The 25639-nt window shown below is 49.3% G+C and overlaps 1 protein-coding gene across 1 annotated transcript in view; it reads right to left on the bottom strand.

Annotated features, from left to right (window-relative positions):
• RFTN1 (raftlin, lipid raft linker 1) overlaps positions 1 to 25639 on the bottom strand; it is a 190853-nt gene that overhangs the window by 2161 nt on the left and 163053 nt on the right. Inside the window, exons 8-9 of the mRNA XM_026496954.4 lie at positions 7702 to 7805; positions 5256 to 5337 (exon numbers count right to left, since the gene is read on the bottom strand). Coding sequence (XP_026352739.2) covers positions 5256 to 5337; positions 7702 to 7805 — 186 coding nt within the window. The remainder of the gene's footprint in view (positions 1 to 5255; positions 5338 to 7701; positions 7806 to 25639) is intronic.

Below are 25639 nucleotides of genomic sequence, written 5' to 3' on the forward strand. Positions count from 1 at the left end.
ATGTGGAAGCTAGGAGGGGAGACTGGGCATGAAGAGGCCCCACGATCGGGCGGTGCCCACGCGTCATCGAGGTTGCTGTTGGGGGCGGCGGCGGTGGCGCTGAGGTCCAAAGTCAGCGGCCTGCACGGGTGGTTCGGGGCCCGGCGATGCCGGCCTGGCAGCCCCTCTGAGGGAGCCGAGGCATCCCCTTGTCGGCACGGGGATGCCGTTGTTGGGACGCAGGGCGTGGGTGGAGTAAGCTCTCAGCCCATCCCAGAGGGCTGTCTGTCTTTGGGCAAGTTATCAATCTCTCCAAGTCTCAAATTCCTCATCTCTCAAATAGGCGTCTGCCCCCAGGGCTGGGCTGCACCTCTGGGCCCCGTCACGCTGTCACGGATGCCGAGAGCGCCCCCTGCGGTTGGGCGGTGTACGACCGTGGACGAGTCTATCTGTGCCGGGGTCTCCCCCGGACTCTTCTTTTCTAATGCAAACCCAGCTCTCCTCTCAGCGACTGCTCTTGCTAAGGAAGCAGAACTTGCGTGCGCCCTCGGGAAGCCCAGCCATCTCTGGTTTCCTGTAGAAGGTCACACCTAATCCACCAGGAGAACACACCAGCCACTTTCTCCAGGGACCGGCCAGGCTGTGGGGCAGAGGATTTGGGGCTGTCAGCACGAGCTGGTGGGGACGATCCCAGCCAACGTTTTCTGTCCTTCTGAGTCACCACAGGGAAACCCGTCAAGTCACGTGCCTTCTAGGACTACACTGTCTTCTGTGTCCTCAGACAGGCCATGGTGACGTCACTCACTCCCCCTGCTGCCTGGGGGTCCCCATCCCCCCACAGCTGTCATGGGGGCTGCAGCCAAGTAGGGAGGAGGCCCTGACTCGAGTCTCCCTTTCCCTCCTCCTCTCTCTTGCGGAGGCATTCAGAAGCGGAGAAGCAGCTGGGGCCCAAGCCAGGGTTTGTATCGTCTGAAAGCGAAATGTTCCCAAGTGTGAAGGCACACTGCCCACAGGTACCTGCTGGGAAGAAACGAGCACACACCGAGGTGCCTGCCGCGTCTCTCACACTGTGGCAAGGTCTCGCATGTCCCTGAATCTCCAAAACAGCACTCTCCCTAGTCAGCTCATTTTATAGCATGATTTTATAGACGAGCGCATAGAGGTTCAGAGAGCTTGAGTAACTTGCCCGAAGTCACACAGCCAGAAAAGAGCATGCTGGAATGCAGACACAGCTGTTTCTGGCTCCATGCAACCCTTCCAGCCTCTCAGTCTTGGTGGACGAAAGGCTTTAAGGCTCTCGCCCCAGCAGCAAGGAGGAGAAGAAACAAGGGGAGAGGCCACGCACCTTTGGAAGGGCTCAGCCCAACACATAAGCGCCTCCCCTTTCAGACTGTGATGCATCTGCTGGGTCAGGCATGTGACTCATTAGGCCAAGCAGTCAGTTAATGGAAATCCAGATTTAACTGCCATTAAAGATACTTGGGTTTGGCTTATTTAAAAAAAAAAAAAAAAAGATCTATGCCAAAGCCTCCCTGACAGGCCTATTTTTAAAAAGATCAATAATGATAAAATTTGAACGGCAGTCCACAGGCAAGCCAAGAAAGGGCCTTATGCTATTTAACTCAGACCCTGGCCCCCAGACTTGAATGGGCATCGCACTCATCCAGAGGGTGCCTGAAGCACATCACTGGCCCCATCCCAGAGTTTCTGACTCAGGGCAACCTGGGGAGGGGAGGGAGACTTGGCATGTTTAACAAACTCCCAGGTAAGGCCCATACTGCTAGTCCACGGGCCCCAGTCTGAGAAGCACTGAGCTAAGAGAAAGACACCCCCTGCCCTCCCGCGGCCCCCAGCTCTGCCCCTCATGGAGAGGCTTCCTTGTCTCCCTCCCCTCTTCACACCCACTCCCTTCACCATTCCCTTCTCCTCCTCCTTTAAGCGGAGGACCGGAGGACTGTCGGGGGTTTTAACAAACACAACAATTGTTCCAGATCCCAAGGCTCAACAAGGCAACGTCTCAGAAAGCAAGATGAGGAGAAGCAGGGACACAGCCACCCCTGGGACGGTGACAGCTTTTTGGGTTGAGGCTCTGAGGGCAGGTCTGTAACATCCTTACAGGCAGGCGGCCCAGCTGGGAAGCTGGATTCCTCATCTGGAGCGGTACCAGGGAAGAGCCTCTGAACAAACTAAGCAGACCACACCAGTGCCGGGCCCTTCGCCAGCAGTGGGTCTGTGGCACGTGGGGGTGCCGCTGGCGCCCACACCGAGAAAGAGTCCCACTAGCTGTCCATGTGAGAAACAAGTGTGGAAAAGAAGAAAATCCTTCACTTGACAGCGGTGTGGGTCCAGAGTTCCATGTCGGGAAGGGCTAATGGATTTAATTCCCACATTTTAAAAACTGTCCGTTACCTGCCTCCACTTCAAGGAGTGTAGCCGGAAGGAAGACTTTGGTGTGGGAGAAATCATCTATTACCTTGGAAGGACTTTAATTATTTGCTTTGAAAGCCCCACTCACGTGCACACAAAGAGGTTTCTTTCAAATGCCGGAAAGTCTTGATGGGAGAATTTTCTCCACTTTGCTAATTAAAAGAGGCCTCAATCTGCTGTGTCCTTGGTGTGCCAGCCTTGTGGCCCCTTTTCTTAGATTTCAGAGCAGACATAATACGAATGTCCTGGGCTCACACATTTCATGACTCATACAAACAAAGGAAGAGAGTGTCTGAGGCAGAGGGAACGGCCAGAGCAAAGTCCCTGTGGCAAGAAGGGGCACAGAAGAGCATGAAGGCCTCAGTAGCTGGGGTGCAGAAAATGGGGACGGTGGCAGAAGAACCAAGAGGGGCCAGACCACACACGGCCCTGTGGGTCCCATGCAGATTCACATCTTAAGAACCACACAAAGCTTTAGAACCATTTTAAGCTGTGGGGGTGACATGATTCAGTGTGCTTTTGTACAAGATTCCCTTCGCTCCTAGTGGAGAACATACTTAGCAGCGACCTGTGGCCGGAGGATTAGAGTTGTTGAGCACAGGATGGTGGCGAGAAGTGGAGGGATTCAAGTTCCTAGTACCTAAAACAGACGTGTCTTGAGGAGAGAGTGACCATGGCAGTGAGGAGACGGGGAGTCAAGGATGAGCCCTGGGTGGGTGGGTGCCTCTGGACAGTGGTGGTGCCCTTGTTCTAGATTTCTAGTACTGAAAAGGCCGGTGCAGGAATCGTCAACTCAGGCGCTCAGATTTCTCATTCTGGGGATGAATGAGATTTTCTAAGGAAGAGACCAGAGAGTGAGAGAGAAATGGGCCTGGGTCTGAAAACCTGCTGGAAAACCAGAACAACGTGGGGTCAGAGCCGAGAGGAAAAGCCGCGTCAAGAGGCAGAGGGCGGTCAACAGCGTCAGTGCTGCGGGGACTCAGGCACGGTGAGGACTTGCGGGAGTTACTGCCACGGCCACCGGGGCACCCTCAGCTCGTGGGAGCCGGCTGCCCACCCGAGTCAGCAGCTGAGCCACTGGCCAGGACTGTGCGAGGGAGACAAGCCATCTGGCTGCGAAGTCCCCCCTCTGGGACTCCACCAGTGAGTGAGGTGACCTCTCCAGGTCACACAGAAAACCTGTGCTTGACGGGAGCCAATCCTATGAATGAGCAGAAAAAGAAGTCCTTCAAAAGAGAAAGCAGCACCCATTGTAGTGCAGCTGATTGGGGTTGGAAGGGTCTACCGACCAGCAAGTCAATGGCTCCATCCTCTGGGTTCTCCCCGAGGGAAGTCGGTCCACCTTCTTACAGCGGCTTTAAAGCACTACCTCTAAAATCTCCTGCTTGTCCCGCCGTGAGCCGCACAGCCTTCCTACCAAAGTCAAACCCTGAGTCTCTCGTTTGGGAACCGCCCACATCCCCCACCGGGAAGAGCCGGCAGGAAAAGGCAGCACCGCCTCCTCTTAGGGCCCGAGCTGGCGTGTTTTGGCGTCTGACGGCAGCCTGGCCTGTGCTGGTGCTGTCACTGTGAACGCACGCGGTCCCGAGGAGCCCAGGGCCAAGCTGCAGCTAACAGTGGTCCGGGGGAGATCCATCTTCCAGCCGGCGGCTGACTGCTCCTGGTGGTTAATGGTGACTTCAGCGGTTGCCTTCTGGCCCTCTGCTGCTGTCACCTGTCACATTAGCGTCTTGGAGCTGAGACAGGGACCTTCCTCTGCATTCTACACCATCTGGCTTCAGGTCGCCATCTCCTTGGCGTTCCTCCCAGGAGCCCCCCCCTCCCAGCCCCTTGGGTTTGCCGGCTGGCAAGGGGCTGCTACAATCTGTTCACTTGCTTGTTGCTCCTGTCCAGGCTCCGTGTCCAGAGAACATGAGGAACTAAGGGGGGAGCATGGGAAGGTGCCAAGCGCGAGGAGCGGAGCAGGTCCGTCAGGCTCTGCCAGAGAGCACTGCCTTGGCCATCAAAGGCAGCTCGGGCTGGCTTCAGGTGACTCCTGACTTGGGCTTTCACACGTTCCCGACTCCCCCACCTCTTCCTGAGCAAATGGCGAATCACCCACCAGCCGCAAAGTGTGCGGGTGCGAAGCATCAGAATCATCTGACGCGAGGGAAGCACTTGGGTTTGCCTCCTGGAAACACGGGGGAAACGTCTCAGAGCAGCACAGTCTCTTGGCATGACTGGGTTTTCCAGGTCATGTGCTGTCCTGTGAGGGGAGGAAGGCCCTCCGGCAACCCCCAGGACAGCCTGGCCTGAGGACTCTGCCACGGATGGTGGCTGGCCTCCGTCCTTACCAGCCACTGTCACTGAGAGGCCTTCGGGCCGGGGCATGTCAAGAAGGAGCTCTGGCATGGTCTCTCTGTCAAGATCACCAAACTTCTGATGTCCGGAGGGATACAACGGGCTGCAACCAGAGCTCATCATGAGATGAAGATACAGAGAAGCTGGGCACGAACTCAAGCCCTCGCACCCCCTGGTTAGAGGGCAGCTGACCTCATGTCCCTATTTTTAGTTTAGTGGGAATATCTGGTCTACGTGAGTGTCCCACAGAACGGTTCTACTCTGCTCTCCGGCCTGACAGACAAGATCCCCCAGCGCCCTCCAGCACTCCCATCTGTTTTCGGCAGCCTCAGGTGTGACTCCCTTTGCCAAGGGGCTCAGGTGTTCCTCTGAGAGCCCTTGGAAGCTGGAGCTGGCTGCCCACCCAACTGCTACAGAAAATGCAGCTGCAGATGGAGCCCTGCCGAGGAAGGCCGGGGAAGGCCGGGGAAGGCCGGGGAAGGCCGGGGAAGGCAATCAAGGGCGCTTACCTTTGATTCCTTCTTCTTGATTTTCTGAGGTAGACACGGTCTCTGAAGAAAGACAATCTGCTTGGTGGATACATTCCCCTCCCTGCAACACACGCGGAGCTGAGAATGAGCTGTTACACCCGGGGGCCCCCCAACCCCACCGCTGGGTCCGTCCCTAAGGTTGTTGGGGCTGAGCGCCCACAGAAAGGAAAGCCGCCAGTGAACAGTGAGAGGTCAGAAATCAAGAAGCACTCCCCCTAGCCCAGGCCACCCCCCTTGCTTCCAGGGGGCTCTGCTAGGGGCTCCACAAAAGCTGTGCAGGCATGTCTGCCAAGTCAGCTTCATAGCTGCGTGCTCCCCTTCCCTCAATGTGAAATAACAGCTGGCATCTTGGCCAAATGATGATAAACTGGCTTCTTTAGTGAATCTCAAGAGGTGGAAGGGCTCTTCCAAATCTGTCTTTGGTAATGAGCCAAGGAGAGGTCAGCGTGGCCCGGGACGGGGGCGAGGCTCTGCAGAAGGCTGGCTGAGCACAGGGGTGCGGCCTCGGGCCTCACTGGCCCTCGCTGGGCCCCAGGCAGCCAGGTTGCTCAGGCGTGCTCCTCATTTTCATGGCACAGAGAGCATGCTCCCCCTCGGCCCCCACAGAGCTGCCTTGCAAGATGGCAGAACTATTTGTGAAGGAGATCACTGTCTTCTCTGCGGAGGCAAGTGCCACTGCATGGAATGTCGGAGGGAAAAGGGGGAGAAAATGAACATATTTTGTGCTGGGGCTGGGCTGGGTGATTTCACACATCATGGCTCATTTAAGCGTCACCACAGAGCTCCAAGGAGTGGGACCACTGCCTGTCTGTAAAGACAGGAGACAAAAGCTCCCTTAAGGAGCAGGCTTGAGATCACACGGTGAGGATTCAGGCTCAAACCTGCCTGGTTCCACGCGCTCTCCACTCCACCACGAGGAGGCGTGTATGGCACAGGGGAGTGGAGGAGTAGGGGCCATTACTGAGCAGGTATGAGAGGGAGACAGAGACACATGTCTGTACCCTCTGGGTTTACACGGCTCAAAACGAGCTGGGGCTTCACATTCAAATCTATTCTCATCACGACTCTTGCCCTTTGGAGTGGGTGGTGGAGCAGACATTCTTCTGACTTACAGACAAGGAAATGCATTCAGAGAAGCTATAGGACTGGACCAGGATGGACAGTTAGCAAGTGGAAGGGTCTGGACTTGGGTTCAAGCCTGCAGGTCCCAAATCCAGGATTCTTTCCACCCCTCCACATTACCCCATACCCACAGAAGTCTTGGCTGTGAGGCAGCATGGAGGCTCCCAACGGCCCGGGGCCCAAAGGTGGCCGCAGACTGGTGCCCGGTAGTGTGCAGACCCACTGTGGCCCAGTGTCAGGAGGGATTCACGTGGAGAGCCCAGATGGCCTCAAGGAGGGACCCAGGAAGGCACGGATCATCCCCGTCATTCTCCACCCTCAGTCTGGGCTCTGTGGCTGCACAGCCCTGCTGTCCCTCCCGGATCACCAGCCTCACCTCGTGCTGCCATCACCCCGTAATGGTGAGCGTGCAGGACGACTCGGGGAAGGTGGAATACTGAAGGCCATGGGACAGGGCATCCCTGCAGGTCAGCGAGGAGACTGCCTGATGTAGGAGGAGCTCCTGACTCTGGAGACTGAGGTTCTAGTCCCAGTTCTGCCACTTACTGGCTGTGTGGCCTTAGGTATGTGACAGAGCCTCTCTGAGCCTCAGTTTTCTCATCTATAAAATGGGAATCCTATCTATGCTTATAACCCCACAGGGTAGTTAGGAGGATTTGTTTAGATAAGCTCGAAATACAGATGGAAGGCCTTTCAGGGTTGGTATGACTGGGACACGCCCGGGAGGACAAGGAATGGGGGGGGGCTGGGCTCAGGTGGACAAATGCCCCTAAATGTGAAACTGTAGGGAGTGCCACAAGCCAGGGCCAAGACTGCAGTCTTTACACCCTCTCTGTGGGACCACTGGCCAAGGGCCATGATCTTGGGTGAGTCCTTCAACCTCCCTGCCATAGCTTCCTCAGCGGTAAAATGGGTTTACTGAAAAGATTCCACCTTGTAGGACTTTTTTTTGAGGACTAAATGAAATTTTACACGCAAGGTACCTACCCAAGCCAGCACAGGGCACATAGTAGGGGCTCAATTTCTTTTGTACCTGAGAGCCCTGGGCGCCCTCAACCCAGGAGGCTCATCTTTGACATGCCTGGCAGTCATGATTCACTGGCCAAGACTCCCCATGTGAGAAGAGGGGTGCAGGGGAGGTTGTGGTTAAGAACCTGAGATCCCAGCTCTGCCACTTCCCAGCTGGAGAGTCTGGTCACCACACCAGCCTCAGAGGCTTGTCACAGGACTAAATAAGTTACGTGGAGTGTGCAGCGCAGGGCAGGTGCTGAGTAATAACGATGATGATGGGGCTTGTCGTTACCTGGTAGTCTTGACGACGGGAGTTGGTAGCACACAGGTGAGCTGCCAGCCATAGGCCGCCAGGGAGTTCAGCAGGGGCACGTAGTCGGTCTGCACCTCGACACCCTGGGGGAGAAAGGCCACTGTGAGGGCTGCGGCTGCCCCGAGTCAACACCTGAGTGACGGAGGGGGGACCGTTCAATTGGCCAAGGCGACAGAGCAGGCAAGAGGCGGGGCGCCCTGCAGCCCGGAGGTCCCGCTCTGCGGACGCTTACGGACTTCAGAGCCAAACTGCCGACGTGGGATTTCTTTCTGGGTCCCGACTCAGGCTATGCAGTCAGCAAGGAATTAGAGCCAAAGGATTAATGCATTAGTTTGGTTTTATTCTTGTGTGGACGAAGAGCCTCTCTGGAGTCTCTCTGGAGAAGCCCAGTCACCTTGACTCAGAGCTGAATTCAGGGCAGATGACAACACACACTGAGGATTTCAGAGCGTGTGGTGGGGAGTGAGGTTATGTTTCATAAATGATCAAGTTGTTCGCATCCAGCCATGGCAGCAACACAGACATGTGCACACAAGCGCGCACACACACACACACACACACGGAGCTGCATCTGTGTCACGCAGACTGACACAAACGGGTTAATGAGTGAGGCCTGTGTTTTATTTCAAATCCGTGTGTGCGTGTGGTGGGGGTCTCTGACTTGCCATTCCATTTGGAAGCTCAGTCCTGCCCCCATGGGAGGCCACCGTACTGCGAGGCCACTGCCCTGGGGTCCACGTCTCGCTCTCTCACTGCAGTGGGCCTCATTTCTCCCTCTGGGCTCCTGGAGGACATTGGAGGTGCGGCCCCCACCCTGCCCACTGTCTACAACGGATTCCCCGTCCTATGAGGCTGGCTTCAGAACTACAGAAAATCTCAAACAGGTGTCCAGATTCCTTCCAACCAAGGCTAGTCAGCGAGAATTTCAGAGTGGTGGGTACAAAGGGGACGGAAGCCACAGTCCTGCTGCTGGAGTTCACGGCCAGCTGAGGAACAGCACAGACATGCAAGTAATGGGAATAAAAAATGGCCTACGGGCAGGGCCACAAGGCTTCGAGGGTCAGCAGAAGAGGAAGGATGCCAGCTGTGGTCAAGGCAGGCTTCCCGGGGTGCAAGGGCTCAGAAGATATTTGACAGGTGGAGTTGGCGAAGAGGCATTCCAGGGGGAGAACCGCAGCATGTATGACAGAAGATCACACTGGGCCCAGAGCACAGAGGAAGGTGGGCTTCACTTGGGAGCGGCACTGCTCACAAGGGGACCATCGGTGGTGAGTGGCTGTCCTGCTGGAGGCCTTTTGGGAATAGAACCAGCTCGTCTGGCTGCTCTGGGCTAGGGGACTAGAAGAGAGATGTGCCTTGCCTCTTCAAATGGCTTTTAAAACCCCTAAAGCTGGGCACCCCTCCCAGTGTGCCTACCAAGTTGCCTGAACTCCTGGCAAGTAATCGATCCTTTGGGAGCCTGTTTCCTCAACTATAAAAAGTAAGTCTTGGCCTACGACAGTGGTGCTCAAAGTGTGGTCTCCTAGCCAGCAGCACTGGCATCACCTGGGAACTTGTTAGAAATGCAGAGTCTTGGGACCCTGCTGAGACCTACCAGATCAGAAACGTGAGGGTGGGCCCTGAATCTGAAAAGAACCTTCTCAGTAGTTCTCATGCACAAGTCGGAGAAACACTGCCTGTTATCAATAGGTCTCTCTCTCTAAGATAGATAGATAGATAGATAGATAGATAGACAGATTTATTTATTTATTTATTTATTTATTTATTTATTTGGGGGGGTGGGGAGGGGCAGGGGAGAGAGGAGGAGAATCTTAAGCAGACTTTGTGCAGAGCCCAGAGCCAGACATGGGGCTCCATCTCATGACCCTGAAATCACGACCTGACCCGAAACCAAGAGTCAGATGCTCCACTGACCATGCCACCCACGTGCCCCTCAATTAGGTCTCTTCTGATGACAGAAGAGTCTGCAATTCTGTGGCCAAAGTCAATCAGTTGTTACCTCAGAGCTAACCTTCCCCATCCTTCTCTACGTGAGAAGGGAAAGTGGAGAGCCCTGAAAGGCCCAGCTCTAAAGGGAATTGGGGTGAGGAAGGGGAGAGGGAAGGTGAAGGACGGACAGGCTAAGGAGGGGGAAGAAAGGAAGGGGCCTTAATAAAAGAAGTGGGAGGGAGCAGGAAGGGAAAGGAGGAAAGGAAAGAGGGGTATGAGTATAATCACTTGATGGGAGGGTCAGGAGGGGCCCCCATTCTAACGCCTTCTCTGAAGCCCCCACTCAGGCCTAGGGAGGGCAGATGACCCAGTGACACCCCTTTCTGCCCAGCCCCCTGGCCACAAGGGGAACTCCCTTCCACACCAGCTGGCGGGCCCTCACCACCTGCTGGGGCTGCTTTATCCTGACAACCCTGCCCCCATCCCTGCAGCCCCGATTTCAAGAAGGGAGGAAAAAAGTGTGAAATCCACACTCTCAAGCTTTGCGAGGTTATGATTACTTGGGCCGATCAAGAATAACCTTCCCACTTTATCAAGCACTGTGACAAACCCGCCACAATCAGACAGTAGCCATGGCAACTAGGACAAGCTTTGGCGCCTCACAAAGCCCTGAGTGGCAGAATGGAGTCCTTTTATTAGTGACTGTGGCCCGGGCTGGGTTTTCTCCGCGGGCACCCAAGAGCAGCGAGACAATGGACAGCCCCCCGCTGCAGCCTGACCTGCCTGCTCAGACGGGCCTGGCCCGGCCTGCCTCTATTTTGCTCTATTTTATTTCGTTTTGTCACTCTCTTAAAGAGAAAGACAGCAGGCTTTCTCCCAACAGTTTTTCCCTTCAGGGTAGGGGATGTCAGCCAGAGGGTGCAGACGCACAAAGACTCAAAGGAAAAGAGAAAACACAGCAAAACATAACCCTGCCTGAGAGAGCTGAAGGTTCAGTCTCAAGTGCTAGTATCTGGCTGTCACGTGGTGAGGCGAAAAGGAAAATACAAATGGTAGGGGGTTAGGCGGCAGCCCTCTGGCCAACTCGCCCGCCCTGTCTGGGGTGGTCTTGATTTAATTAATGGCAAATGCGGTTTTCGTAAGCATCTATCAAAGCCCGTTTGAGTATTATCGATACTGTACGAAGATGGCATTTCTAGAATATGACATGAGCCCCATGCAGTCAGGGGAAGAGGCTTTCAAGTCCATTAGCTCAGAAAGGTGGTAGAAAACCTATCCGGATGGAGGCTCCCTTTGATCTGCTTTTCTGTGACACTCCAGTGAGGACAGAAAAGCACAGACAGCACTCCAAAGACAACCTGCTTATCAAACGGAAAGACATTTCTTTCTGGAAGCAGGAGCACAAAGTTTAATTAACTCTCCACTCTCCTGTGTGGGTCCGTAATCTCCCATCACACCTGGAGTGCTAAAAAAATGGAGCATGTCCTGCGGTTTTTCAACTCGTGTAAAAGGAATTCATTTGTATTTATGGCTCTTTTCTCCCTTTGTTCCCCATAATTTCTCCAGTGATTGCAAATCAACTAAGGAAACAGACATCCAACACGACTTTCCCTTACCGTCCAAAACTCATGACAACAGCGTGTTGAGTTTACTAAGAAACGCCTTTGTCTTTTGATCATTTTTAAAGATCCTCCGCGCAGGGAAGTAATTAGGAGGTAACACACTGGTCCAGTGAGAAAGTTTGTATCCTGAATGTCAGTTTGCTCTTCTCTTTTCTCCTGTTTCAATCTGTGGAAGCAATCTGGGAGAAAAGCAGTTTCAAAGAAAAGACTTGGCTCCTTCCACACGACTGTGCAAATGAAGAGAGGAATTTAATTTCCCATATCTGGAAAGTGTGCGGGACCAGCACTGGGATGGTCTCCATGCCTGAAAACAGGGACTGGGGAATGTTTGCCTCTACTCCTGCCTGCCACCCGGCTGGGCCCTCACCTTTCACGGAGAGGGCGTGCGAAGGTACAGCCCTGAAAAAACACATGTATGGCTTTTGAAAAATTGCTGCCAAAACACTAACGCCCAACACCTATTGGCAGGGTACGCGCATAGTACTGTTTCTTTACTTATCAATTTTAGATATCCTTTGATTTCCTACCATGGGAAATAAAGGCTTCACATTCCCACACACATTTCTTACTTCCTCTTTCTTAGTGCCCCCAAATGGTCATAGTGTAATTCTAATCAAATCAGAAGTTAGTGTTTGTGTTATTACAACTTTGCAAATGTTGCTCAATGCTGGGTCAAGTAATGCACTGTGACTATGCCTTCTTTTTCACATGGTCCTTTATTTTTCCTGGAGTTAATCATGTCCTCAATTTTTTTTTTCATGTGTCTAGTTGTATGTGAACCCATCACTAATTTATTCTATATGCTCCAACACCTCTATTCTATGCCCATCAATAAATATACCATGTGCCTCAGTATATTAGTTCTGTTTTTTTTCTCCACTAGCGACATCACTTCTGGAGCTTTCTGCACCCTTTCTCCTATCCTGATCTGGCTGCTTTCCATGCATGGGTCCTTCTCCCACTGCTGTCTAAGGCTGGTGTCTTCTCTTTCTTGGTTTCCTCCACATTTTGCTGGAGTGCAACCTCCAGTGGCTCCCTAGGAAACAAATGCCCTGAAGTCATTTGAATTTGTGTGTTCATAAAAGTGTACAGAAGTCTGGGCTGAAATCTACTTTTCCATTAAGATTTTTCAAGTACTGCTCCACTGGCTTCTGGAGATCAGCACTGCAATTGGGATATCTATTTTGATTGCTAATAGTTTGTAACCTGTTGCACTTTGTAAGCTTTTAGGATATTTTCCCCCATGAAGTTTCAGAATTTCACAACGTGCCTTGGTGTGGGTCGTTTTTACTCATAGGGCTATATACTTGATGGCCTCACCATCTGAGGATTCTTGTCCTTCACTTCTGAAAAGTGTTCTTTTATTTTCTCTTGACAGTTTTCCTTTCCCCCATTTTCTCTCTTCTTTCTGGATCTTCTATAAGTCAAAATGGAGGACTAATATTTTCATGTTACTACCCCTGCCCTTACTCTGTCTTTTTATTTTCCTTCTGAAAGATTTCGTTTCTCTTTCAGCCTTTTTATTACCTTTTTAAATTTTCTGCAGCCCTATTTTTAAGACCCAAAAGGTACATAGATGGAAGCTAGGACTCTTACCATAATACATAAGGACTTTAAACCAATGCCCCGGTTGTCAGCTTTGCAGTTCACTTCCCACCACCCCACGGTCATTTATGCTTTGAAAACCAGAGCTCTTCTCACATGGCTCCTTGTACATTCAGGTGGCAGCTTCCTGCACTTTGCTAAGCCAATTAGCATCCCTATATCTACTTTCCGTTTCTAAAAAATGTGTTGAAATCATTCCTCTTCTCCTTTCTCCCAATCTTTTTGTTTTTGTGGCTATCTTACCTATCTATTCATTTGTCTGTCTATCTATCTATCTATCTATCTATCTACAGTCAGTTTTCATTATTCATGGGAGTTTTGTTCTAGAATGCTGCCACAAGAATTACTGAACACTCTGACCAATGCTCCAGCGGAAATACAGGGTTAGGTTTCTTTGAACTTCTGATGACAACACCTTCACCGCCTGATCAATACAGAACCTTGTTTTATGTGTGTTTCTGTTTAAAGGCACCTTTTAAAATATATCTTGTTGATTCATTAACTTTGAACTCACGGCCAACAGCACTAGAACTCAAGCCTGAACAAAACTTATCTAACATGTGTCTGCTCTACAAGGCCCACTGCAGCTTTCTTGTGCCTAGGAACACCAGACAGTTCCTGAGCATTAGGCTTGGGGCCCCTTTAAACAGCACGATCACCAATGAAAGGTGCTTATGTGAAAAATGTGGCACTAAGTAGACTGCAAAGCGGACACTTGTTTCTGAAACAAGAAGGCAGAGTGTCACCTCAACTGGGAACATGAATGTCAGCGAGTCCAATTTTTTGCCACTCTGCATATGCCTGCAAGTGACAGTGAAAGCACCAAGAGAATTGATTTGCGGATTACAAATAAATTTAAGCAAGTAGGATTTGCAAATACAGAATCCATGAATAGTGAGAATTGACTCTATCATCTATCTATCTACATGCCTACCTACCTACCATTGATCATTCCTTTTGTATCATTTCACTGGGATTTTTCAGAAGAAATAGATGTCTGTATCCAACTCCCCACATTGAACACAGCTTTATTATTTTAATGAGCCAACTGGAAGCCCTTTCTAACTAACTTAGAGTCTGGAAGCCATAAAGTAAAAATAATCAATTTGGTGACATAAAAACCCTTCTGCAAGACAAAAGACAAGATGGGAAAACATTTGTAACTCCTATTACAGACAAAAAAGGAAGAGCTCCTAAAATCTGATTTAAAAAAAATCCAGTAATCCAAGTTTTAAAATGGACACAAACAGGAAGAGAGTCACCAAAAAGGAAATTCAAATGGCCATTAAGCACACTAAAAGACAGCACATCCCACAATAAGAGAAACGTGATCTAAAACTACTGAGATATGTATTTTCACCTATCATATCGGTAAAAACCCAGAAGTTTGACAACTACTTTGTTGACAAGGCTGTGGGGAAGTGGGCATTCTCATACACCTGTGGCAGGAAGGCAAACTGATTCAACCTCATAGAGAACAATTTGACAGTATCTCTCAAAATTGCAAATACATTTACCCTTTGACACAACAATCTCACTTCTGGGAATTTATATATATATACATATATATAATATATATGTATATATACATGTATGTATATACATATATATGTATATATGTATATACATACATGTATATATATGTGTATATACATGTATATATATGTGTGTATATATATGTATATATATGTGTATATATATATGTATATATATATATATAGTGACAAATGTACAAAGTTATTCACTGGAGAACTGTTTGCAATAGCAAAACATTAAAGATATACCCAAGTGTCCATCAATATTAGGCTTGCTAAATTAAACTATGTTTTATGCACATGATGACTTGGGCGCCTGGCTACTGGCTGATCACATGTTGAACCAAGGCGGGCAGGACAAGGAGGACACTGAGAGGGAGTGAATCCATTTTAGTCATGCTGAGTTCGAGGAACAGTGGAAGGTCCAGGAGGCAGCTAGATGAGATGGAGCCTGTGGTGGAAAGAATATGTTCACCTGCTCCCCCAAATATGTCTATGTCCTAATCCCTGGAGCCTGGGCCTATGTCACCTTCTTTGGTAAAAAAGATTTGGCAGATGTGATGAAGTTAAGGATCTTGAGAAGAGATCACCCAGGTGGGCTCAATGTAATCAAAAGAGTCCTTCGAGGAGAGAAGCAGACCCTGGGGGATTGGGGGAGGGTGGTCGGTCAGTCAGGGAAGGAGGTATGAGGACAGAAGCAGAGGTCCGAGTGACTGGCCCTGAGTAGGATGACCTCTACATGTTGAAAAGCCAAGGAACAGATTCCCTCCTACAGTCTCCAGAGAGAATGCAGCTCTGCCACCACCTTCATTTCAATCCCCTAAAACCCATTTTGGACTTCCGACCTCCAGAACAGTGAGAGAGTAAATTCCTGTTGTTTTAAGCCCACAGCAGCAACAGGAACCTAACACACAGTTGTTAAAGGCAGGCAAAGGTAGGATGAAACTAAAGAGCTGGAGGGGATAGCCAACACTTGGTAGCAGCGAACTCGAGGAGCCCTGAGGTTGGCCGAGGACAGGATCTCCAGGTGGGGCGGTGAGTGGAAAATAAAGAAAACACAGAACTGGTGGAGAGAAATCATCGCTTAAGCAGCCAGGGTGGGAAACAGGTTTAAGGAGAAAGATTCACACCATCAAATGTCACAAGAGGGCAAGCAACACAACGCCCGAAGGACTATTTCTGCAGTTGACAGCGAGGTCTTGGGAGACCACGGCCATGACATTTTAGGAGGGAAATGGCAGATGGCAAGAGGTTGAGCACGTGGCTGGTAGTGAAGACGAGACAGGGTGTAAGTGTGCTGTCAGGAAATGTGGGTTTGCCTGGACTGTGCCTGGGCGCAGCGGGGACTCTGGCCACAAGGGCGGGTGGAGGAGTCCTGCCCTCATGTGATGGAAAGTAGAGACCCAAAGGCATGGCAGGAGGGAAATGCCAAGGAATGTTTCATCTCTATTTATCCAGTGGTAAGTGGACACCATTAACACTGGGCCAGTCTTGCAGAAAACTCAGCGAGTCCTTCAGTATCGCAGAGGACAGGGCTACACTCGTACCACTCCATTCATGAAACTCCACACTTAGTCAACCTGGTTCTATGCTGGGCGCCTGCGAAGCCTCTCCTCCTGCGGCGGGAGATCACGGTCTGGGGGGTGTGGGGAGACTAACGCCGTTCCCCCCACGAGATGGAAGCCACCATGAGCTGTGCTGGAGGGAAGGACAGAGGAAGGAACGACTTGCCCCTCCGCTTTCTCTGGGGAAAGGGCAAATCCCTGTGAGGCCAGCTGGGGCTGCAGCAGCCCTGCCTCCCAGGCCCTCATCTTCCATCCTCCCCTGGGCCTCCTGCGGGACGCAGCCTCTGCCAGCCGGAGGGAGGGGCAAGGACGCTGGGGCCGGCTGGAGATGTTGTTTTCCTCTTTGTTTTACACACAATGCCCCAGAAAAACATTTTCCTGATATGTAATTAGGCCAACATAATAGAGTCTAAGAAAGCAGTCCGTCTCATTTTAGACAACTTTGGCTTTCATACCGTTCAAAGAGAATATGTTAAAAAAAAAAAAAAAGCTTAGTTCTCAGATGTAGAAAAGGGGGCAGATGAAATGCAGGCAGTGTAGAGAGCCTTCCATCCCAAGACTCTTTACCCACCCCTGCTGCTTAATTCACATCTTTGCCTGATTTTCTCCACCATGCAAGAAAGGTAACCGACTCTGGAGCCCTTTGAGAGCCCAACAAGATAATAATGATAGTTGTTATTATTATTTGAGATGCACTATTTGCAAAAATGGCCTCAATTATTGCTTCCCTGTACCCAGGCCTCTTTACAACATAACTCTGCATAAAGAGGAAGAGTCCGTTTCTCTACCCCTTGAATCCAGGCTGGTCTAGTGATTTTCTCTGACCAACAGAATATGGTAGATGTGACCTTGTGGGAGTTCTGAACCTGGGCCTCAAGGGGCCTTGCTGCTTCCACTTGCTCTCGTGGAGCCCTGCTGGCGCTCTGAGGATATGCCTAAGCTAGCCTGGTGGAGGATGGTGGGCATATGAGAGACGCCATCTTGCACCCGTGAGCTGCAGCAGAGACATCTGTGGGAGCCCAGCAGGGATTAGTCAAGCCTAAGCCAGAGCAGCAGTCACCTGGCTGATCTGTGGGCTCACTAGCAGTAACAAAGGGTTGTTATTTTAATTTGCTAAGAATTGATTATTTTCTTCCACAGTAGGAGCTAACTGCCCTATTCTTATTCCTCTGGAAGAGCCAGATGCCCAGCCAAACATCTCGAAGGAAGACCATCGTGAAAGTCACCTGGTCTAACTTGAGAGAAATCCAACATAATAGCTGCGACTGAATGGAATTCATGTTTTTTAATTTTTCACCACACTCAAAGCTGGCACACCCAGCCTTCACCTCCTCTATGCCAGCCACTCTGTGACCTTGCATTACACCTGCAGCCCTGAAGTCTAATTGGTGATAACCTACCATGCGGCCCAGCACTGCCGCCAGCATACCCTGGGAGGGAGAGATAAATGCCCCCTGGGGAAGAGCAGCCCCACTCGAGACGCTGCTCTGGCTTCCCCTAAAGTACCACGCACGCCAAGCTGGCAGGAAAACCACACCTGCATGGGCAAGATAACACTCTCCTGGATGCGAGCACAAGCAGGGCGATTTGGTCCTGGTACACGTGGGTTTCTCTGAAGTGCCATCCGCGGAAGGCGGGAAGGGGCTGTGGGGTGGCAGGCGATGGCATGCCACACATACTATCAGAGCTGTCTGCTGACATGCACCTGCCCGAGCAGGACGAGAACCCCAAGAGGCACGTTACAATTCTGGACTCAGGGATTATGCTGGAGGCTGGACATTTTGAGGTCCAGGGGGTGACAACTGGGCAAACCCTGGCCGTGGGTGGGGACAGCCGCTGCCACAGTTCTGAGTGCAAACAGTTAAGCATCTCAGAGCTGCTACACCCCGTTGGCTACTCAGCGGGACCTCATACTGTCGCAGCATGGGACTTACGTCCTCCAGAAGCTGACATTTCACACACATTCTGAATGCATCAGGGGTGAGCATGTCCTCTCCAGCAGACTTGGAAGCAGCTTTGTTTGATAACAATTAAACAAGAAACGTCTTCTCTATTCAGGGACTTGCCAAGTCCCTCCCACTTGCGTTGATGAGCAAGGAAATTAGGCTTTCTGGGAGTAAATAGGAATTGCCACTTTATTACTCCCTCTTTAGACACTTTGACGTGGATGGAGGATCATTTTCTAACCTTTCTTTTTATTTTTTCACCTTATCTTCTACCTGGAAAAGAGAGGATTTAAAAAGAGCTTTTCCACAGGATATAATTAAAGGTATTTACTTTGGAGCTGGGGGCCAGAAAGTTTGTCAGCAAAAACTCTAGAACTTTTTAAAAAATTACTTTATTTTTTTAGAGGTGGGGAGGGGTAGAGGGAGAGAGAGAATCTTAAGCAGGCTCCACACCCAGCACGGAGCCTGACTCGGGGATCAATCTCACAACCCTGAGATCATGACCGGAGTCAAAATCAAGAGTCAGACACTTAACTGACTGAGCCACCCAGGTGCCCCCAAAACTCTAGAAATTTTAAGACCACATCAAAATTATCACCTTCCTCTACAATGGAGTCCTGACACCTTACCAATAATCATAAAACGCTAATCCAAAAGATGGCCCTGAACAAAGGTTGGTTCAAAATCTTAATAGAAGAGGAAACGGAAGGAAAGGGTTAGTCCACGGTCACTGCACAAACTAGCAACAAACACAGCGACGCAAAGCTGGGTGTCTCAGTGTGCTGGGCTACATCAGCCTTGGGTTCCCTCTGAAAAGAAAGTGGGTAAGACCTCGATGCTGTGCAGTGCTCAACACAACAGATTCTCTCTCCCTGACTTTCTCCACCTGGTGAATTCAAGGTGCCACAGTCCCACTTTGGCATTCGGTCAATATTCTCTTCAGTCAATTTTCTCTTCCCAGCGACCCAATTGTCAGCATCTTGTTGCTATGGTTACCATGATTCCAACTCAGCCATCTCTCCCCGTGCTCCCTTCTCCCTCAGGCTAAATTATGTTGCAGGGATCCCACAGCACGTCCTCTGAGGACTCCACTCCTAGTAACTGGACTTCTAATTGGACATCCAAGAAAAATAGCCAGCCTTCAGGACACGTCCGATCCCTGACTGTCCAGTAGCCCCATCCCATGAGTCCTTCCATTCTCCCTGGCTCCCTGCTCCACTACAACCTAGAGGTAAATCCACCACAGTCTGCTGTTCCAGGGTTCCCATCAGCATCTGCACAGCGGCTCACCAAAGGATGAGCTGATGAAGAGCAAACCGAAGTCGAAAAAATGAAAATGATCTCCGAGAGACTGGCCAACTCTACTTGGTGTCCTCTAAAAAAAATCTCCCCATCACCCACTGTCCTCTGCCCTATCACTTATCTTATTGCTCACTACTTGGCACAGACTGGTCTACTGATTTATTGCCCTTTCCTTCACAGGAACGCGATCTCCACAAAGGCAAGGATTTTAGGACGCCTGGCTGGCTCAGCTGGTTGAGCATCTGCCTTCGGCTCGGGTCCCTATCCCAGGGTCCTGGAATCGAATCCCACATCCGGTTCCTTGCTCGGCGGGGAGCCTGCTTCTCCCTCTGCCTGTCACTCCCCCTGCTTGTGCTCTCTCTCTCTGACAAATAAATAAAATCTTTTTTAAAAAGGCAAGGATTTTTTTATCTCTTTGCCGATGAATCCCAAGTATCTAGGGAAGTGTCAGGCACGAGTGAGTGCTCAATAAATAGTCGTGGAGTAAATGAATGAATGCACCTGCCGCTGCACTTTTGGGGCAGCTTCTGCTGTTGCTGTCCTATATTCTCAAAGTGTTATAAAAATTGCTGTAAATCACATTCAACATTGATGAAACATGAGTTTACCATTAAAAAATGTCAGTTAGGGGCGCCTGGCTGGCTCAGTCGTTAAGCGTCTGCCTTCGGCTCAGGGCGTGATCCCAGAGTCCTGGGACCGAGCCCCACATCAGGCTTCTCTGCTGGGAGCCTGCTTCTTCCTCTCCCACTCCCCCTGCTTGTCTCTCTCTCACTGGCTGTCTCTGTGTCAAATAAATAAATAAAATCTTAAAAAAAAAAAAAAGGGTCAGTTAATCTGCCAGGAGGGTGTGATACCATTCTCCTGAGTATTCTGATGCGGAAGCTGGAAGTATGTTCTTGTATGAAAATTAAACACGCAGAGTCACATGCTGGTCACCAATCATTAAGGCCACTGGATGTTTTAGCAAAGATTATCTGGTAAATTTTTATACTGGCCACACAGCAATCCATCCATTCCCTGCATCTGTCCCACTGCAGCGTGTTGCAGACTGTCTACCGGGAGACAGCGTCTATTTCCCCAGCTCTTGAATCTGAGCTTGGTTTTGTGACTTTCTCTGGCCAATGGGATATTAACAAATGTGATGCAAAGCAAGGCAGGAAATCAGCTAGCACACTGGGGCTCTGGGAGACCCTGTGACTGGCATCGTGTGAAGAAGCCCGCCTAACCTCCTGGGCATTAAGCTATGCAAGACCCTGTTGCCCCAGCCAATAGCCAGCCAACCACCGGACATGTGAGCGAGACCACCCTGGACCACCCGGCCATCAGCTGAGGCATGAGAGAGCCCAGAACAGATCAACGAAGCTGCTCCAGAGTAGAACTGCTCAGCTGACCCAAAAAATCCTGAGCTAAGTAAACAGCTATTTGAAGCTATCAAGATTGGAATGCTTTGCTACACCCCCAAAACTGATACAGACTAGAAAACAAACAGCCAACCACAATTTAATAGACACAAGTCTACCTGCTTCTTTCAAGATTATTTTGTCTTCATATGGGAAGGTGGCTTTATAGGATCTCGTGGCCCAAACAAGTGTGAAGTAGGGAAGTACTTTTGTAATGAACCTTGACCTTTACCTTCTTGCCCAATGCCCCCTTCCGAACACTAGCAAGAACTTTTAAATCAAACGTAAACTTTGTTTTGGGGGGATAAAAATAAAAATTAACTAGCTTACAAAAAGTATGGACCTTTAAATCAAAAAGTAATATGAAGTATAATGATAAAAATTAAAGAATATTTACGGTTGGGGCATCTGGGTAGCTCAGTCGGTTAAGTGTCTGACTCTTGATTTCAACTCAGGTCATGATCTCAGGGTTGTGAGATCGAGTCCCATGTCAGGCTCTGTGCTGGGTGTGGAGCCTACTTAGGATTTTCTCTCTCTCCCCCCACCCCCGTCTCTCTCCCCTTCTCCCTTTTCTCTTCTCTCTCTCTCCCTCTCTTAAAAAAAAAAAGAATATTCACGGTTTACAGGCACAAGAAATTGGAAACCCCCTAAAACTACAACAGAAAACTAATGAAGTAAATTAAAATATGATTGTTCATATACTGAAATACTTCACAGCCATTTAAATTGATGAAGTAGAAACAGCACGAATAGTATGATCCCAAATATACAAATATAGACAGAATATATACTAGAAGAAAATATACCGAGATGTTACATTGTTATGTGGCTGTTTTCTCAGCCATGATGACAGTAGGGTTTTTGCTAAGATTCTTTTCCTTATTTGCCTTTTCTAAACTGTCTTCAATTACAGGCACCACTTTTTAAAAACATCTTTATCGAGATACAACTGAAAAATTTAAATATTCACGCATTTAGTCTTCAATTCAGTGGTTTTTAATATGTTCACAGGATGGTGCAACCATCACCACAGTCTAAATCTGGACCATTTTCATCACTCCCTGAAAATTCTTGTACCTGTTAGCAGTCCCTCTCCTTCCCCTCACCTCGGGGCTGCCACCAATCTACTTTCTGTTTCCATGGATTTGCCCAATCTGGACAGTTCATGTAAATGGAGTCATACGTTATGTGGCCTTTTGTGTTTGGCTTTTTTCACTTTAGCATGATGGTTCCAACGTTCATCGATACTGTAGCACGTATCAGTACCTCGTTCCTTTTTATTGCCAAACAATATTCCATTGTATGAGTATATGACATTTTGCTTGTTTATTCATCACTTGCTAGAAATCTGGATTTTCTCCACCTTTTGGATATTATGAATAATGGTGCTATGAAGACCCGTGTATAGATTTTTGTGTAGCCAAATGTTTTCATTTCTCTTGGATATCTGTCTAGGAAAGGAATTGCTGGGTCACATGCCAACTATTAACTATTAGCATTTTGAGGAACTGTCCATGCATCTCTTTTGTGAAAAGAACAGACCTCTTGGCCTCATTAGACTATCTCCTGAGCTTTCTTAATCTAATTTTCCAAGTGATGTAAGCAAAGAGATACACTCTTCTACCTCCGCTAAAGAGGATATTAAGAATTCTGCCTCAAAGAGGCCACTAACTTAAAATCAATGGGCCACGGGCACCTGGGTGGCTCAGTTGGTTAAGTGTCTGCCTTCAGGTCAGGTCATGATCCCAGGGTCCTGGGATTGAGCCCCACATCAGGCTCCCTACTCAGTGGGAAGCTTGCTTCTCCCTCTGCCTGCCCCTCTGCCTGCTTGTGCTCTCTCTCTGTCAAATAAAAATAAAATCTTTTAAAAAATTCTTTTTCATTAGAACTGCTATCAAATCAGGTATTCTCCCTTCTATATTACTGATTTTTTTAAACCTAAATGCAACTGATTTTTTTTTTTGATACCTGAATGTGCCCCTATTATATTTTACTGGACTGGTTTTAAACTAACATTGATAAATTAAGACATAATGAGATTAGAAGGGAATTAAGAAGTCGGGGAAACCTGCTCAAACCAGATGCTGGATTAGGTAAATAATTTTCAAGGTTTCTTGGTTTTGTTTTTTTTTCCTTTTCCTTTTTCTTAAAGTAGTGGGCACTTTCCACAAACACCAACTGTAATCTAAATTAGAAACTCAATGTGTAAAAAATAGATTCAGAAAAAGCAGTTCTTGTTGATATTGGCATGAGTGCGTTGTCCAGAATCTTCCCCACACCCCACTGTCGAATGTGCCCTTCATCCTCTTCCTCCCATGCCCAACTGGAATGTTTTTGTAGAGCCCAAGAGCATCCCTGTTCTTTGGATCCTCATGGCCACCTGGTATACTCTGTGGCTTCCCAGCTTTGGGTCTTTCTCCACAGGCCCACCACCTCCTAAGTCTCTACACAAGCCATTGAAAAAGCAGCAAAAGAGGCCAATGCACAAGATGGCACCACAGGGCCCAGGAGCAAAGACCTTCATCCAATTAAATCACACCTTTGCTCAGTATAGCCTCTCAACCAGTCATGCTCCAACCCTAAGCCCTTCTTTTTTATTTAGTTTTATTAAAATTCCTGGCCAAGTGAATTTCAAAAAGGACAAATTCCAAAAAGTGGCAATGAAGGATCACTTACCTACAAGAACAGCCTCCAACCCTCTATACTCACTGAGTTAATACACTAAATTCTTTCTGGAGAACCATCTCGCCTTCCTCACCTGCAGCTTGCAGACTGTCCATGCATCTACAAAGTTCTTACAGGGGTCACACAGAAAGCATGAGAAGGAATGCGGCAGTCCCTAGGAGCAAAGACAAGTCCTGCAAAGGCAGCCAGCAAGGAAACAAAGACCTTAGTCCTACAACCGCAAGGAACTGAATTTGGCCAACAACCTGAATGAGCTTAGGAGTAGATTCTTGCCCCAGAGCCCCCCATAAGGAACACAGACCTGCCAACACCCAGTTTCAGCCTTGTGAGACCCTCCGTAGAGGAAGCAGTTGAGCCCACCTGGATTCCGACCCAAAGAAACAGTAAGAGTAATTGTGTGTGCATGTGTTTAACACTTCCACAGAACTATCTTCCATCCTTCTAGTGTCAGACACCGGGGAAATGTAGAGAGTAAGCCTATCAAATCACATTGAGGGTGCCTCCTTCTTGTCATTCGCTGGCACACGATGAAGGCTTTAAAGCATACTGGTTTTTTGTTGTTGTTGTTGTTGTTTTTTAAATGCATTTGTTACAAGATTCTAGAAATGTGCTGACTTCTTTCACCATCCCTTCCTCTGCAGCAAAGCTCTAAATTCACCCTGCCCTGTGGTCATCACCAGAATGTACATACACATGCCTCTCCCCTCTCGTCAGCTCCACAAGGGTCCTGGTGACTTAGCGCCTGTCACCACCCTCAGGACATGTTGACACGAAGAGAAATTATTTATGGGCGTGCAAAGGCCAGGGGGTGGGAATTCATTTTTAATGACTGTATTCCTACTCTCTAGTGAAAGACATCAATCCTTCCTGCCCAAATTCCCTCCATTCATCATGTTTTCATAGCGCCTGACACACAGTAGGAACTCAATATTTATTTGTGGAATAAATGTTTTAAAAGGTCTAACTTAACTTGCATAACTAAATTTTGTACAGGAAGTGAAATGTGGGTATCTGAGATAACAAGACCATTGACTTTATGGAAGAAAAACATTGAATTCTTTTTTTTCACCCTCCTGCTGGCCAAGCCGTCACTAAGTCCAGTTTTCTTTAAAATACTTCTAGGAGTATCCCCTGCCTTTCCAGTCCCATTCAGTGGCAAACACTGTTGGCTGCCAAAATAACCACTTATTAGCCCCAGTCACCTGCCCAGGTGACACCCTCTCTAGCTCAAGCTAACCATTTCCTCGACAATGATGTTGGTCTGTGACCCAAGCCCTGCCCAAGGGGACCCAAGCAAACTCTGCTACAGAGTTTCTGGGAACAGTTTTACTTGCTAATAAAAAAAGGGCACGTAGCAGGAAATGCCCTGTTCTTCCCAGCTGTCAGTATGTTCACATGAGATGCTTGGAGCTGCTGCAGCCACCTTGGGCCTAGCATCCCAAAGAGAGACCTGGAAGGCAAGCCGAGGACCAGAATGCAGAAAGGTGACAGCAGCCGGGTCCTCCATGATGTCCTTAAGCCATCAAGAGAGCTGACTCTGACACCACCCCCACTTTGCCCAGACTTCCCACTCAGCAAGAAGAAAAATGAGAAGAAAAATCCCTACATTTCTAGTTAGATGTTCTGCTGTTGACACAGGGAGCATCCTGACTGATACCGTGACCACCACCCTTGTTCTCTGACCTTGGGGCCTCTCTCCCAAGTGTCTGTCTACCTTCCCCCTATTCCAGTCCATCTCTCCCAACAACATGCCACTTCAGGGCCAACTGCTGGACTCACAGCTCTCTGATGAGATCCCCACCATGGCCCCCTTCAGCCCACTGCAACCCCAGGCTCTTGCATGGCCCACAGAGCTCTCCACAGGCTCTCTTCTCAAGCAGACATGTTGTCAAGTACACGCCCCAGGGCTCCCCTGCTATTACCTCCATGCACATTGTACCGGTTTCCCAGGGTTGCTGTAACAGCACACACAAACGTGGTGGCTTACATCAATAGAAATTCATTCTTTCACAGTTCTGGAGACCAGAAGTCCAAAGTCAGTACAACTATGCCGGAATCAAGGTATCACAGGGCCAGGCTCCCTTGGGAGGCTCTAGGGAAAAAACCCATCTTTGGCTTCTTCCAGCTTCTGGTGGCTGCCTGTGTTCCTTGGCTTGTAGCCACATCTCTCCAGTCTTCAAGGCCGACGTTTCCAAATCTCTCTCTACTCTGCCTTCATGTCTTCTCCATGTGCGTAAAATCTCCCTTTGCCTCCCTCTTAGAACGCTATGTGTGATTGTGTTTAGGACCTATCTACATTACCCAGGATAATCGCTCCATCTCAAGATC

Source organism: Ursus arctos, unplaced genomic scaffold (assembly GCF_023065955.2).
Source record: "Ursus arctos isolate Adak ecotype North America unplaced genomic scaffold, UrsArc2.0 scaffold_20, whole genome shotgun sequence".
In the NCBI taxonomy this organism is placed as follows: Eukaryota; Metazoa; Chordata; class Mammalia; order Carnivora; family Ursidae; genus Ursus; species Ursus arctos.